We start from the raw sequence: 13,546 nt of genomic DNA, 5'->3' as shown, positions 1-13,546 counted from the left end.
TCCCTGCTAAAGGTTTTCTAACTGGGCTTGGTTTTGACTTTGAGCTTTCAAGAACTTCAGATGCTGTTGGCTCCACCCAGACCTACCAATCAGAATCTCACAGCAGTGAGACTTGGGCAAGGGAACAGTCAGAAGTTCCCGAGGCAACTCTGATGAGCAGTCAGAGTGAAAACTATTAGGGTGAGCTGTGCGTGCTCACTTAGGGTTTGTTACTCATTAAGCACTATTTATTGAATATCTGCTGTGTACGGAGGTGAAATGGTAGTCTCTGAAGGCATAGAGATGACAAGGTGCCCACCTGGGAGGGAGAAGAACTCATGCCCGTGGAAAGATGAGTGACAGCCGGCAGCATATAGGAGTGTGGCTGAGATCGAAGGAGAGTCCTGTAACTGAAGTCAAGCAGACTTGGGTTTGAATTCTTATGGGTTATGTAACCTCAGGCACATGACTTGAATTGTCTGAACCTCAGTTTCCTCATTGCAAATCAGAGTGGTGATAACTGTCTTATGGGGTTTTTTTGAGGGGATTACATATAAAGCCTCTAGCATCTACCTGGCACATAACAGATACTTAATTTTTTAAAAATTCTCTTTTACTGAAAACACAAGTATCCCTGCTTATAGAATAGTTAAGTAGATTTGTAACCACAGAGAAAAGGGGAAGATCATTGCAATAGGGATGAGGTAATTACTGTGAGTAAGCACTAAAATTGTGCAGTTCTGGCACCAGAGCAAAATGAGAAATCTTGTGTACCTTGTGGGTGTCCGGGAATGAGTAGCTGAGCCTGATTCTGGACGAGACGGGTTGTCCCCTCAGCTCTCTGCCCTTTGCTCTCTCCCATCCATTTCTTTCCACATCATTTCTTGAGAGCCGTCTCCATTCTCAGTCCTGGCTGCACATTACAATCCCCTGGGTTGCTTTTAGGTAGTTTGCTTGTTTATTTTTTTAATAGAGATAAAATTCATATGACACAAAATACACCATTTTAATCATTCTAAAATGTACTATTCAGCAGTCTTTATTCACAGGGTTGTGCAATAATTGCCACTGTCTAATTCTAGAACATTTCCATCAGGCCAAAAAAGAAACACTGTGCTCATTAGAAGTCACTCCCCACTATGACTCCCTCCAGCCTCTGGCAACTTTCGGTCTCTATGGATTTGCCTATTCCAAACATTTCACGTCAGTGGAATCCTACAGTATATGGACTTTTGTATCTGGCTTCTTTCAGTTAGCTTAATGTTTCCAGGTTCTTCCATACCCACCAGGCAACGTTATAAGCATTTCCCACGTACGTATTAACTCTTGTAATCCCCATCAAAGGCACAGAGATGAAATAGCCCAGGAAGCATAATTGCCAAAGCACATACAGGATGTGCATGCAATATCTGCAGCATACTTACACTAAGAATTATTCATTGATTATATGAAATTCTAATGTAACTGCGGGTCCTGTATTTATTTTTGGTACATCAGGCAACTCTGCTAGCAGTAAGTGGCCAAGCCAGTTATTTGGACCTGAGCAGGTCAAAGCACGTGGGAGGGCCTCACCTCTCACTCCCCCAGGGACTCTGACCTAACAGGGTGTTAAGTCTGAAGTGAGGCTCTTGGCTCCTTGGTTTTTTTAAGCACCCAGGTCTTTCCCCTGATAGCCTGGGGTTGTGTCTCAGGCCTTGGAAATGCAGAGATGTCTGCTATCTTCTTCCATGCTTCTTCTTCCTGGCTATCTCCCATGATAGCCAGGATGGCTATCATGCAGGCCTCCCTGTGTTCCTGACACTGGGCTAGGTGCTTAAATGTCTGCTGGCATTCAGCCTTATGAGATAAGTGCTGTTTTTATCCCCTCGAACAGATAGGGATATGAAGGCTCAGAGAAACTGAGTCACTCACCCCAGGTCACACAGCTAAGAGAATTAGAACTAGAATTTGGACCTCAGAACAGTGTGATGTCCTGAGTTCTTAACCTGTTGCTTTTTCTGTGTTCCCATCGGGCCCTGATAGTATTCATTTACTCATTCATTCATTCCACAAAGGTTTACTGCTGCTCATGTGCCAGGCCCTGTGCTGGGTGCTGTGGATATGAAAGCAAACAAGCCCATTCCTGCCCACCCCCTTGTAATTAATTAATTTTTAAAAATTCTGGCGGCTCTGGGTCTTCATTGCAGTGCGCAGGCTTCTCTTATCGCAGAGCACAGTCTCCAGAGCGCCCGTTCAGTAGTTGCAGCAAGTAGACACTCTAGTTGTGGCATTCTTAGCAGCTCCAGGCACGTGGGATCTTATTTCCCTGACCAGGATCGAACCCTGGTGCGCACCCACCCCAACCCGCCCGCTGGCAAATTCTTATCCTTGTCCTTTTCGTGTTTTCAGCGCCTATAGAGTCAGAAATGGTAAATAAGGGCCACGATTGCTCTGATAGAAGCCTGTGGTGGGCCCAGGGTGGCTTAAAGTCAGTTCTGCTGTGGTGGGGGGCAATGACTTGTAAGCTGAGCGGGGAAGGATGGAGTGTTGACTAAGCAGCATGGCCAAAGGTCTAGCAGCTGGAAACAGCCAGGCGCACTGAGGAAGCTGCAGAGCTGGGGAGGACCCGGGTTCAAGGGGTTCGCGGTGACTGTCGGGTGGGGGCAGGGAAAGCTTCGCCCAGGCCCACAAGAGACCCCAGAGGACCGGAGGCGTGGGGCCCCCTGCTGCCCTGTCGGGGGTGGGGGGGCGGGGGACAGGCTGCGTTCTCCTCAGGGTTGGGTGGAATTCAGGGCTAGGGGCCAGAGGTCAGATGGGAATCTACAGCGATCCTTGGGCAGAGTTCTTGCTCTCTTAGCTCATCTGTGCCGAGCAGTCTCCCGAGGAAAATCCCAGCCAGGAAACTTGGGGTTTGTGGAGGCCTCGGTGCACACAGAGGGTGCGGCTCCCTTCCTGAAACCCCTCTTCCCCACCCCCCCCAACCCCAACCTCGCTTCCCATCCCACCACCCTGCAAGGGGCAGCTGCTGAGGCTGAGTTGGCAGGGCTGGCCGGGTGCCCGGGCTGGGGAGACGGCTTCAGGGGCCCGACCGCGGGGGCACACGGCCAGCCATGGGCTCCAACGGCGCAGGAAGGAAAACAGCGAGAGACTGCGGGACCCTGAAATAATAAATGTCGGAGCTGGCAGGAGCCTTCCTTGTCACCGCCCAGCCCCTCCTTCCAGACAAGGAGTTGGCCCAGGGAGGGAAGGAGCCTGACTGCTCGAGGTCACCCCGGGGGCCGGGGCAGACCTGGGACTTGCGGCGGAGCCCCTCCTCCTGACTGTCCCAGCCTGGATACTCGGTGCTGGGGATGGAGGCTTATCCAGATGAAAGTCGTTTGGAGACATTAGCTCCTGCTGGTGGGGTTTCCCAGGTGGTGTTAGTGGTAAAAAAAAAAAAAAATCTGCCAGTGAAGGAGATGTAAGAGACACAGGTTCGATCCCTGGGTCGGGAAGATCCCCTGGGGGAGGGCATGGCAACCCACTCCAGTGTTCTTGCCTGGAGAATCCCATGGACAGAGGAGCCTGGCGGGCTACAGTCCACAAGGTTGCAAAGAGTCAGACAAGACCAAAGCCAACTTAGCACGCATGCATGCTCCTGCTGGTGGCCCAGCTTGGGGAAGCCTTACCGAAGATGCTTAACTCAGCTCTGAGTCCCGGAGCTTTGACCAGGAAGGGTCATGTCTGTCAGCTCTAGATTGTGCAGGTGGGGAAACTGAGGCACAGACAGAGGAAAGAATTTGCTCAGAGGGATGCAGAGGGGCTGATGGCAGAATTGAGCCTAAAATTCAGCGCTTCCCCTCCTTTCCCTCAAAATGTTTCTGCATTACTTCCAAAGATGCCTGACATCTGCCGTTAGAAAAAACATGGCCTAATTTATTAATAATCTTCACTGCCATCCTCACAGAGCTGAGTGGGGCTCAGAGAGGGGTGCAAGTGAGAGAAGGCTCTGGAGCAGAGGGTGCTACTAACATGACTCTGAGCCAGTTGCCTCGCTTCCCCCAGCCTCATTTTCCTCATCTGTAAAATGGGGAGGATATTAACTACCTCATGGAAATAAACAAGGTAACAGAAATAAACCAGCATTCAATAAGTGGGGGTGGTGGCTGGATTCACGTGAGTAGATCCTCCTGGGAGCTTGGAACCCAAGTGTTTCCTGTTGGCGATCTGCTTTAGGCTGAGCTGGGCTGTGCTCTCCCATCACCCAGTCAAGCCTGAGGTTCAAGGTTGCACCCCTTTTCTCCCGCTTGGGTCTGGGTCTGCAGATGTGTCCCTGAGTCAGTCTTTCTACCACAATAAATTTTTTTTTGGCCAAGTTGCGCAGCTTGCAAGATCTTAGTTCCCTGACCAGGGGTTGAGTCCATGCCCTCTGCAGAGGCAGCACGGACTCCTAACCACTGAACCACGAATGAAGGCCCATCTACCATGAGAATTTATCGGGTCATTCTTCTCATGTTCAGAACTCTGCAGGACCTCCCCATCACTGGTGGGCTAAAACCTAGAGGTTTGGGTTAAACGCATGGATTCTGAAGCCCGATATCCTGGGCTTCTGTCTAGTCCCACCACTTACCAGCTATGTGAGCTGGACAAATGCCATACCTTCCCTGGGCCTCAGGTTCCTCATCTGTAAAAGTTTCTGGGGTTGTTGACAGCATTTCATGAAATAACGCAGAGTCTGTCACGTTCTTAGAAGAAGCCTGGCACGTGGCGGTGATGTAAAACCATCCCCTGGCTTCTCACTAGGAACATGGGCTCCCAGCGGGCCATGCGGGGTCCCACTTAGCCTGAGGCCTCACTACTCACCACTTCCCCAGCCAGCTTGGTCGGTGCCTGCCACATAAGCTCCAGGCTGTTCCCCAAATGTGCTGATGCTTCTACCCAGGGACTTTGCCAAGGCGCCTCTCCTCTCTCTCTCTCTTTTTTAAAATGAATTAATTGGGCTGTGCTGGTTCTTCCTTGAGGCACAGGGGACCTTCGATCTTCATCACAGCATGTGAGATCTTTAGTTGCAGCCTGTGGGATCTAGTTCCCTGACCAGGGATCAAACCCAGGCCTCCTGCACTCGAAGCCCAAAGTCTTAACCACTGGACCACCAGGGAAGTCCCCTCTCCCCTCTTAGAGTTGTCTTCCCCATCTTGCTTTTCTCCACCAGTGTCTCTTCATCTTTTCAAGGCTCCGGTGAAGCGCTGCTTCATCCCAGGGTAGAAGTGGGCGCTCCTGTGCCCGCCTCCCCTAACAGGCATCTCTTCTGCTCCGGCCTCACCCAGGCCGCCTCAGCCCTTGGCTGAGCACATCCTCGTCTACGTTTGGCCTGACCGTCTCCTCTCAGAGCACAGCCGGACACTCAGTATGTGTGGACGAGCCCCTACTGTGTGCCGGCGAGTCTCCTGGAGACCTTACCCCAGCCCTGCCTCGGCCCCACTGGGCAGAGAGGGGCAGCCTTCAGATCTGAGGTCCCAGAGTAGATGCTGCTCAGGGAGTAGAACTGAGCTGGGATTGCCTGGAGGTGGGATGCTGGCGAACACTTCCCAGTCCCCTCCTCGCCCCTCCTCGCTGGCCACCCATGGAGGGCCCTGCGGGGCTCCCTGCCTTTCCCTGGATCTGCTGGTTAGGCAGGAGGGTGAGCAAAAGCAAACTTGGGTATGACACAAACAGGACAGCTCACATTTGCAAGGGCTACAACCTTAGCCAGTCTCTATGATCCGCATCCCAGTGGAAGGCAGCTGAAGCAGGAGTGCCTATCATTCCCTTTAAAAATATGTATATTTATTTATTTAATTGACTGACTCAGGTCGTGTGGGATCTCCCACTGCTTGGACTCTCTGGTGATGGCACACAGGCTCCAGTCTGGGTCCCAGGTTGGTCTCTGCCACTTTCTGGCTGCCTGAGCTCAGGCAACTTTCTTCACCTCTCTGAGCCTCACTGACATCAGCCAGATGGGAATAAAAGCAATACCTGCCTCATCGGGATGTTGTGAGTCTTAAAGGATGGATGTCAAATTGCTATGCAAACTGTAAGCCCTGTGCAAGTTTTGGATTTATTCTTTCCTTAGTTTGTCTGCATTTCCAGTGAGAGCTGGGGCCAGAAACTGACCTGAGCTTTTGTTTTGCAGTCTGTAAAATGAGGAGATAATGTTAGATTATCTCCCATATTCTGTGATTTAGTCTCTCAAGGGACGACATCATGGTCCAAAGCAAAGGTAGAAAATGGTTTTCATCTCCTGTGCCAATTATAGTTTGATAGGTAGAGGCTATCTGAAGAACTGCCTTAACAGAATGATGAAACAAAGCCAGTCAGTGGGGGAAAATACTGTGGTGGATTAATCATGGCTCCAGTGGTCATGAAATCCCACAAAAGAGGTGCCTATGCCCTGTATTATAATAGTCCAAAGGAATGAATGTCCAATGGTGAAATTTAATCTGCAGCTCCCAAGGCCTTAGCTTTAGCAGCTCTGCCCCCTGGATTGGGTCGCCATGGTTACCGCAGCTGGTTCTGAGAACCCACAGGACTGAAGAATGGCTCCTATTGATGAATCCTGACCCAGGAAGGAGACATGCAGAGGGCCCTTCCAAGCAGGGAAGCTGGGCATGGCCCTGGTGCTGCCATCTGTGGTCTTTTGCTGCAGTGAGGGAGAGCGCAGTGTGTGTGTGTGTGTGTGTGTGTGTGTGTGTGTGTGTGTGTGTGTTTATGTCTGGGATGGGGTGTGGGGCTACATGGAGCTGTTTCACCAACTGGAATTCAGACTTTGTCCAAGCCCAGCCGGGCCAGGCTGCCCGAAGGACTCCAGCTGATTTTCTAAGTTCAGACATGTCCCCGGTTCTCTGAGTTTCACCTCCCTCTGCCCAGTGCCTGCCCAGACTCTTGCGTGAACTCTTAGCTTTGAGAGAAATCTAAATGTCCATCCCTGCTGATCCAAAATCTGAACCACACTCTACCACCTGAAGTCCCTGAGTACTTCCAGCTCACCGTTTCCAGGGTCACTTATTCTTCCTCAGGAACTTCTTCCTCTGTTTGAGCTGATGTGTGTTTCTGTCTCTCTAACTTCTACCTGTCAGTCCAGGGAATCCTCTTCAGGATCAACTTCAACCGATCTGTTTTCTCTCTAGTAGGACAGCTGTTGGCGTATTTGCAGAGGGGGCCCAGCCGCTACTGTCCACTTCCTTTTCTCTGGCCAGGTCTCTATCTGTCGCTCCCTCCTCCCTTCCTGTGTCAGGCGATGTTGAGGGGATGTGGTAAAGATGCTTGAGCTGAGATTCAGGCTCAAAGGCAGATCCAGCTCCAGGATCAAAGGAGTCGTGTCTCTGTGGGGCCGCTTGCTTATAATGAAAGAACATTGGCCCTGGACTTGGCCAGACCTGGGTTTAAATTATGACTTTGCCGCTCTGCAGAGTTATGTGACCCGGACAAACCTGGACATGCTCCTTCCCCTGGCATTTTCATCTACAAAATGCAGATGGTGATGCCTACCTCAAAGTGTGGCTGGAAGAGTGACAAGCAAGAGCCCGGCCCAGAACGCTTCCTCAGGCACTCAGGACCTGTAACACCTTGCACTCTGGGGCTCCCTCGGCACCGTGGTTCCCACATCTTGCTGAGCAGGCTCATGGGTTGGGGGGAGGTATCTTCAATTAGCTCAAGTTGAGAAATCCTCAATCAAATTCAGTTTCATTTTGAAATGGATAGTATTATTAGCAATCAAATAATAGTATCCTAAGCATTTCACCTATATATGTTCATTTCATTTCCCCAATAACCCTATGCAGTAAAAATGATTATCATCCTCATTTCTCAAATAGGGAAATTGAGGCACAGAGAGGTCACAGAGCAAATATCTAAATGGAGCTAGAATTTAAGACCGAGTAGTTTGGGGCCAGCCTCATAATTTTAGCCATGATGATTTACTGCATCTCTGAAGGGTAGAATTAAACCAGTGATCCCCAAACTTTAGCATGTGTCTGAATCACCTGGAGGGCTTGTTGAAACGCAAATTGCTGAACTCCACCTCCAGATTTTCTGATTCAGCTGAAGAATTTGCATTTCTAACAAGTTCTCAGGTGATGCGATGCTGCTGACCCCACTTTGAGAATCACTGACTTGGGGATTAAATAGACCCCCTTGAGTCCAGAGGCTAATTCTTGTTTTTTCCTAACCTATCCAGTCACAGGAATGAGAAATGAGGGTTGATCTCATACAGAGGCCGAAAACAAACCACAGTAAAAATCATACTCATATTTTCCAAATGCCTCAAGCCTTGGCACATGCTGTTTTGTCTGAGATCTCATCTAAGCCTCACAGTAACTCTGTGAGTTAAGTGGAGAATTGATTTTTTCCCCGTATGATGTTATCTTTCTCCTATTTTAAAGAAGGGGGGATGTGGCTGGGCTACTGTCACCCAGGGAGATAGTTTTCAGGAGACTGGGGCTGGAATCTCAACTTGTGACTCATCATACTGTGGTAGCCTCGTTACAGGAGTTCCAAAAACTTCTGTGCCTTTCTCCAAGTCCCATCCCATTCCCAGGCTATAATCAGAATTTTCCTCCTTAAAAATGGGCTTCCCAGGTGGTAAAGAATCCACCTGCCAATGCAGCAGATGCAAGAGACGTGGGTTTGATCCCTGGGTTGGAAAGATCCCCTGGAATAGGAAATGGTAGCCCGCGCCAGTATTCTTGCCTGGGAAATCCCATGGACAAAGGAGCCTGGTGGGCTACACTCCAAGGGGTCACAAAGAGACGTAATTGATCATACACACACGTAACAGAGGTCACCCCTTCCTTTTTTTTTTTCCTTCTATTAATTTTTTTTTTCTTTATCTCTTAGAGCAGTTTTAAGCTCACAGCAGAACTGAGTGGAAAGTATAGAGAGTTCCCATATACCTCCTGGCCCTACACATACACAACCTCCCCCGCCATCATCACTATCCCACCCTGGCATGGAATATTTGTTATAATCAGTGGACCTGCACTAACACATCGTTATCACCCAAAGTCCACAGTTTGCATTAAGGTTCACTCTTGGTGCTGAACATTCTATGGGTTTTGACAACTGTATAGTGAGATGTGTCTACTATCATAGCATCATACAGAATAGTTTCACTGCGTAAAACTCCTTTGTGTTCTATCTATTTATTTCTCCCTCCCTCCAACCCCTGGCAACCACTGATTTTTTACAGTTTCCATAGTTTTGCCTTTTCTAGAAAGTCATATACTTGGAATCATATAGTATGTAGCCTTTTTAGATGGGCTTCTTTCCTTTTAAGTTTCCTTCATGTCTTTTATGTCTTGATAGCTCATTTTTTGTTGTTTTCTTTTTTATTGTCCTATTTTCAATTTCCTTGACTCATGTGCAAATGTTAGTATTTCTATTTTTTTCTTTTTAAAAAATTTATTTATTTTAATTGGAGGATAATTACTTTACCATATTGTGATGGTTTTTGCCATGCACCAACATCAAAAAATATGGAACACCTCACAAATTTTCATGTCATCCTTGCACAGGGCCTATGCTAATCTTCTCTGTATCGTTCCAATTTTAGTGCATATGCTGCTGAAGCGAGCATGATAGCTCATTTCTTTTCAGCACTAAATAATAGTCCATTGTCTTCCAAGTTTTGACAGTGATGAATAAAGTTGCTATAAACATCCATGTGCAAGTCTTTAAGTAGAAATAAGTTTCAACTCATTTGAGTAAATACCGAGGAGAGCAGTTGCTGGATCATATGGTAAATGTCTGTCTGGTTTTGTAGGAAACTGTAAAACTGTCTTCCAAAGTGGCTGTGCCATTTTGCATTCCTACCAGCAATGTGTGATAGTTCCTGTGGCTCCACTTCCTCACCAGCATTTGGTGGTGTCAGTGTGTTGGGTTCTGGTCATTCTAATAGGTGTGTAGTCCCTCCCTTCCTTTTAAAATATACTTGCTGGAAGCTAACAAATGAAATGTCCGTTACATACCATTGCTCAGAACTCTGTCATGTGACCACATTTAGCAGCAATGTAGGCTGGGAAGTGTAGTCTTTATTGTGACTGGCCAAGTGGCCATTTGAAAAGTCAGGGTTCTAATTGCTAAAGGAAGAAAAGAGAATGGGTGGAGAGCCAGCCAGCAGCGTCTGCTCTGCTGCAGGGAAGAGAGGCCCTCTTAAACTAGTTTGAGCTGTCAGGGGAATTTGTTGGTAGATTCAGGGGTATTTCATGGAGGCCCAAGGACAGGAAGTATGGAAGGGCCTCTGAGAGTGAAGGATCTGAAAAGTTGTCGGAAACCAGGGCAGCTCTTTTCTTGTGCCTCTCTGTGGCAGGGTGGGTCTCATTTGCTTCTTTCTACACATCTGCTTTGTTCTTTTCTCTTTGCCCATGGTAGGGAAGGTGTCCCAGCTTAAACACTTCCAGTCAATTAGCTGGCTTTCCAGAAAGTGAAACAGTGAAAGTGAAGTCACTCAGTCGTGTCTGACTCTTTGTGACCCCACAGACTGTAGCCCACCAGGCTCCTCCGTCCATGGGATTTTCCAGGCAAGAATACTGGAGTGGGTTGCCATTTCCTTCTCCAGCGGATCTTCCCAATCCAGGAATCGAACCAGGGTCTCCTGCATTGCAGGCAGATTCTTTTCCAACTGAACTATCAGGGAAACCCAAACTAAGCCCTTTATGTGCATCATCTCATATGTACAATCCTCATAATTGTCCTGAGAGGTAGGCATTATTATTTGCTGCATTTTACAGACAGCTGATCAGGGTGCTCAGAAAGAACAGGAGCTTGCCCAAAGTCACACAGTATCTGGGCAGTGGATCTGCACTTCAAGACCAGACCCCTCTCCCTCCAGAGGCTTCCCACATCCCCAAGGCTTCCAGAACACTCCGTTGCCTCCAAGATCTGTGTCCTATGAATTTCATTTAAAATCTTTGTAGATTCCATTCCAAATATGTTCGCTAACCCTTGGCACATTGAAGTAACTCTTTGGAGATCACATTTTAATTCCATTATAGTCACTGGAAAAAACGTAGCAGGGCTGGGATCAAGATGGGGCCATCGTGTGTGGATGGAGCACTGCCCCAGGGCGCCCTCTGGAAGCCCAGCTCAGCCTTTGCCCCACTGTTTGACTCTGGGCAAGACTCCCCTCATCTTGGCCTTGGTGTCCTCACCTGTGGATCTGTGGGCCCTTTGCAGCCCTCATTCTGTCATTTCCCACTTGACTGCATTTCATGAGGGTTTCATGAGACTGGCAGTTTCTCTACCCCACTAAAACAGGAGTGTGTCTGGGAGGTTTCCATCTGGGTTGAGTCCCCAGGAAAATGTGACTCCTGCTTCTCTCCATTACATCTTCTGGCTACCCTACAGTCTGACTGTTTGTTCTGAACCCCTGGACTTTGGGGTTAGGTTGCCAGATATCGTCCCACCAGTTCTGTCCAGAGGGGGCTCAGTGTCCCCCCTCTACTGGTATCCCGGCCTCTTCCTCCTCATCCTCACATGACTGCTTATTGAGCCTGGGGTGTGGGGAACAAGTGTTCCCCAGCTGAATCTTTCAAGAATATAGAGATGTCGGGACTTCCCCTGGGAATGCAGTGGTTCAGAATCTGCCTTCCAGTGCAGGGAATGTGGGTTCAATCCCTGATCGGGGAACTAAGATCCCACATGCCGTGGGACAACTAAACCCACGTGCCGCCAACTTGAGAAGCCAGCTCACCACAACTAGAGAGAAGCTGGTACACTGCAATGAAAGATCCCACATGATGCAACAAAATTACCCACATGCCACCACTAAGACTTAACCCAGCCAAATAGAATAATAAATAAGTATATAGAGATGGCCACATTCTTTCCTCTGGTATTTTGCTAAGTCTCCTGTATATATTCAGCAAACCATTCATTCTCTCAGCAACTCCCTAGTGTCATCCCCGTTTTGCAGAGGAGGCATCCGAGGCGCAGAGAAGTGAATAGATGTGTCTAGGTTGACACACCAGTTAGTGTCACAGCCGACAGTCAAACCCAGCCGGGCATACCCCACGACGCCACGTGCCTTGGGATCACTGCCTTTACTTGTCCCGCAAGTCTTCCTGGAGGGGTGTGACTGGCCCGTGGCTTCCTGTGTGGTCTGGGTGAGGGAGGGTGGTCTGTTTATGTTTGGTGAGGGTGCAGGGGGGCCCTAGGGAGGAAACTCTGTGTGTGTTTGGAGGGCGGGATCACGGAATCGGGCAGCCCTCCCAGCTGAGCATCCCTGAACCTCTGTTCACATTTGCTTCCAGGTGCTGGAAGGAGACCAGGCCATCTTGCAGAGAATCAAGAAGGCCATGCGTGCGATCCACAGCTCCGGCCTTGGTGAGTGAGCCTGCCGGTGGCAGCCTGGCCACTGGAGCCCCGTCCCCGGCCTCAGCCCGGACCTAACTCTGCGCCTCCACAGGCCACGTGGAGAACGAGGAGCAGTACCGAGAGGCCGTGGAGTCCTTGGGCAACAGCCACCTGTCCCAGAACAGTCATGAGCTGTCCACCGGCTTTCTGAACTTGGCCGTATTCACCCGCGAGGTGGCCGCGCTCTTCAAGAACCTGGTGAGGCCCTGCGCCTCCCCATCGGCCTCAGCCCAGGCTCAGGGCAAATCTAGTCTGGTGGCTTAAAACTCTGACCGGGAAAGGGCTGGTTTCCATCCTTCTTTCAGCTTGCCCTTGACCTCTAGCCCCCCTTGACCTCTGACCCATGACCTGAAGTCCCTTTCCACTTCTGACCTCCCGTTTGCTTTCTTCGTCCTCTCTGACTTCCTGTCGGTGTCTCCCCTTCCCTTTCTCCCTCCCTGCCTTCCTCCTCCTCCTCTGTGGTGAGCACCCAGGAGCAGAGAGGTCTCACAGTCGGGAAGAGCCCAGTGAGGGAGGGCTCCCTGGAGGAGGCTTGAGAGAGGGGAAGGCAAGCTCTGGTTCCTGTCTTTGCACCACCGCCTCTCCTTCACCGGCTTTGTACTCTGCTTTCGCGAGCACACCTACTTTGCCCTCAAAGCCTAGAACGCATCTCCTCTCAGTAAACCTCTCACTCCTGCACGTGGCCCGGTGGCCTCCGGGTCCTTCCTGAGATGGCTTTGTTCCCAAGTCCGCACCTCGAGGCCACCCCAAGACCCCAGCTCTTCCCGGCAAGCACGGCTCTCGGCACCTCACGTGTGTTCACATCCATCCTGGCGCACAGCCCTGTGGGGTTGGTTTTACCATTGGCCCCTCTGCACCTGTTGGGAGACTAGGACATGAGGTTAAGTGCTTCACCTGAGGTCACACAGGTGGAGTTGAACCCAGCATCCGAGCATAAGTAGCCTGCTGGTACTGCCTCCCAGGAAAGCCCCTCTCCCGCCCCAGGCTCCGTAGCTTTAGGGCTGGCTTTCATGGCTGAAGTCCCACTAGGGCCCTCTCTGGCAGGCAAGGACCACATCATCTCTGTAAGGCAAGTTGCGTAGTGATCAAGCACCCAGACCTCAGGCTTAGACTCAGGCCTTGAATCCCTGCTTTGCTGCTCACGAGGTGTATGACTCTGAGCAAGTCACTCAGTCTGCTTGAGCCTCATCTGTAACAGGGCGGTGAAAGGGACCTCCAT

The 13,546-nt window shown here is 49.9% G+C and overlaps 1 protein-coding gene and 1 non-coding gene across 2 annotated transcripts in view; one reads left to right on the top strand and one right to left on the bottom strand.

Moving 5' to 3' along the window:
- Window positions 1-13,546, top strand: part of ASAP3 (ArfGAP with SH3 domain, ankyrin repeat and PH domain 3) — a 47,222-nt gene that overhangs the window by 9,008 nt on the left and 24,668 nt on the right. The window contains 2 exon segments of the mRNA XM_020874579.2: window positions 12,225-12,297; window positions 12,380-12,525. Of these exon segments, the coding sequence (XP_020730238.2) occupies window positions 12,225-12,297; window positions 12,380-12,525 (219 nt within the window).
- Window positions 9,444-9,550, bottom strand: LOC139032285 (U6 spliceosomal RNA). The gene has a single exon (XR_011484820.1). It is a non-coding gene; the product is annotated as a U6 spliceosomal RNA (small nuclear RNA).

This window comes from Odocoileus virginianus, chromosome 30 (genome assembly GCF_023699985.2).
Source record: "Odocoileus virginianus isolate 20LAN1187 ecotype Illinois chromosome 30, Ovbor_1.2, whole genome shotgun sequence".
NCBI lineage: Eukaryota > Metazoa > Chordata > Mammalia > Artiodactyla > Cervidae > Odocoileus > Odocoileus virginianus.
This window is presented reverse-complemented; position numbering and strand designations above follow the sequence as displayed.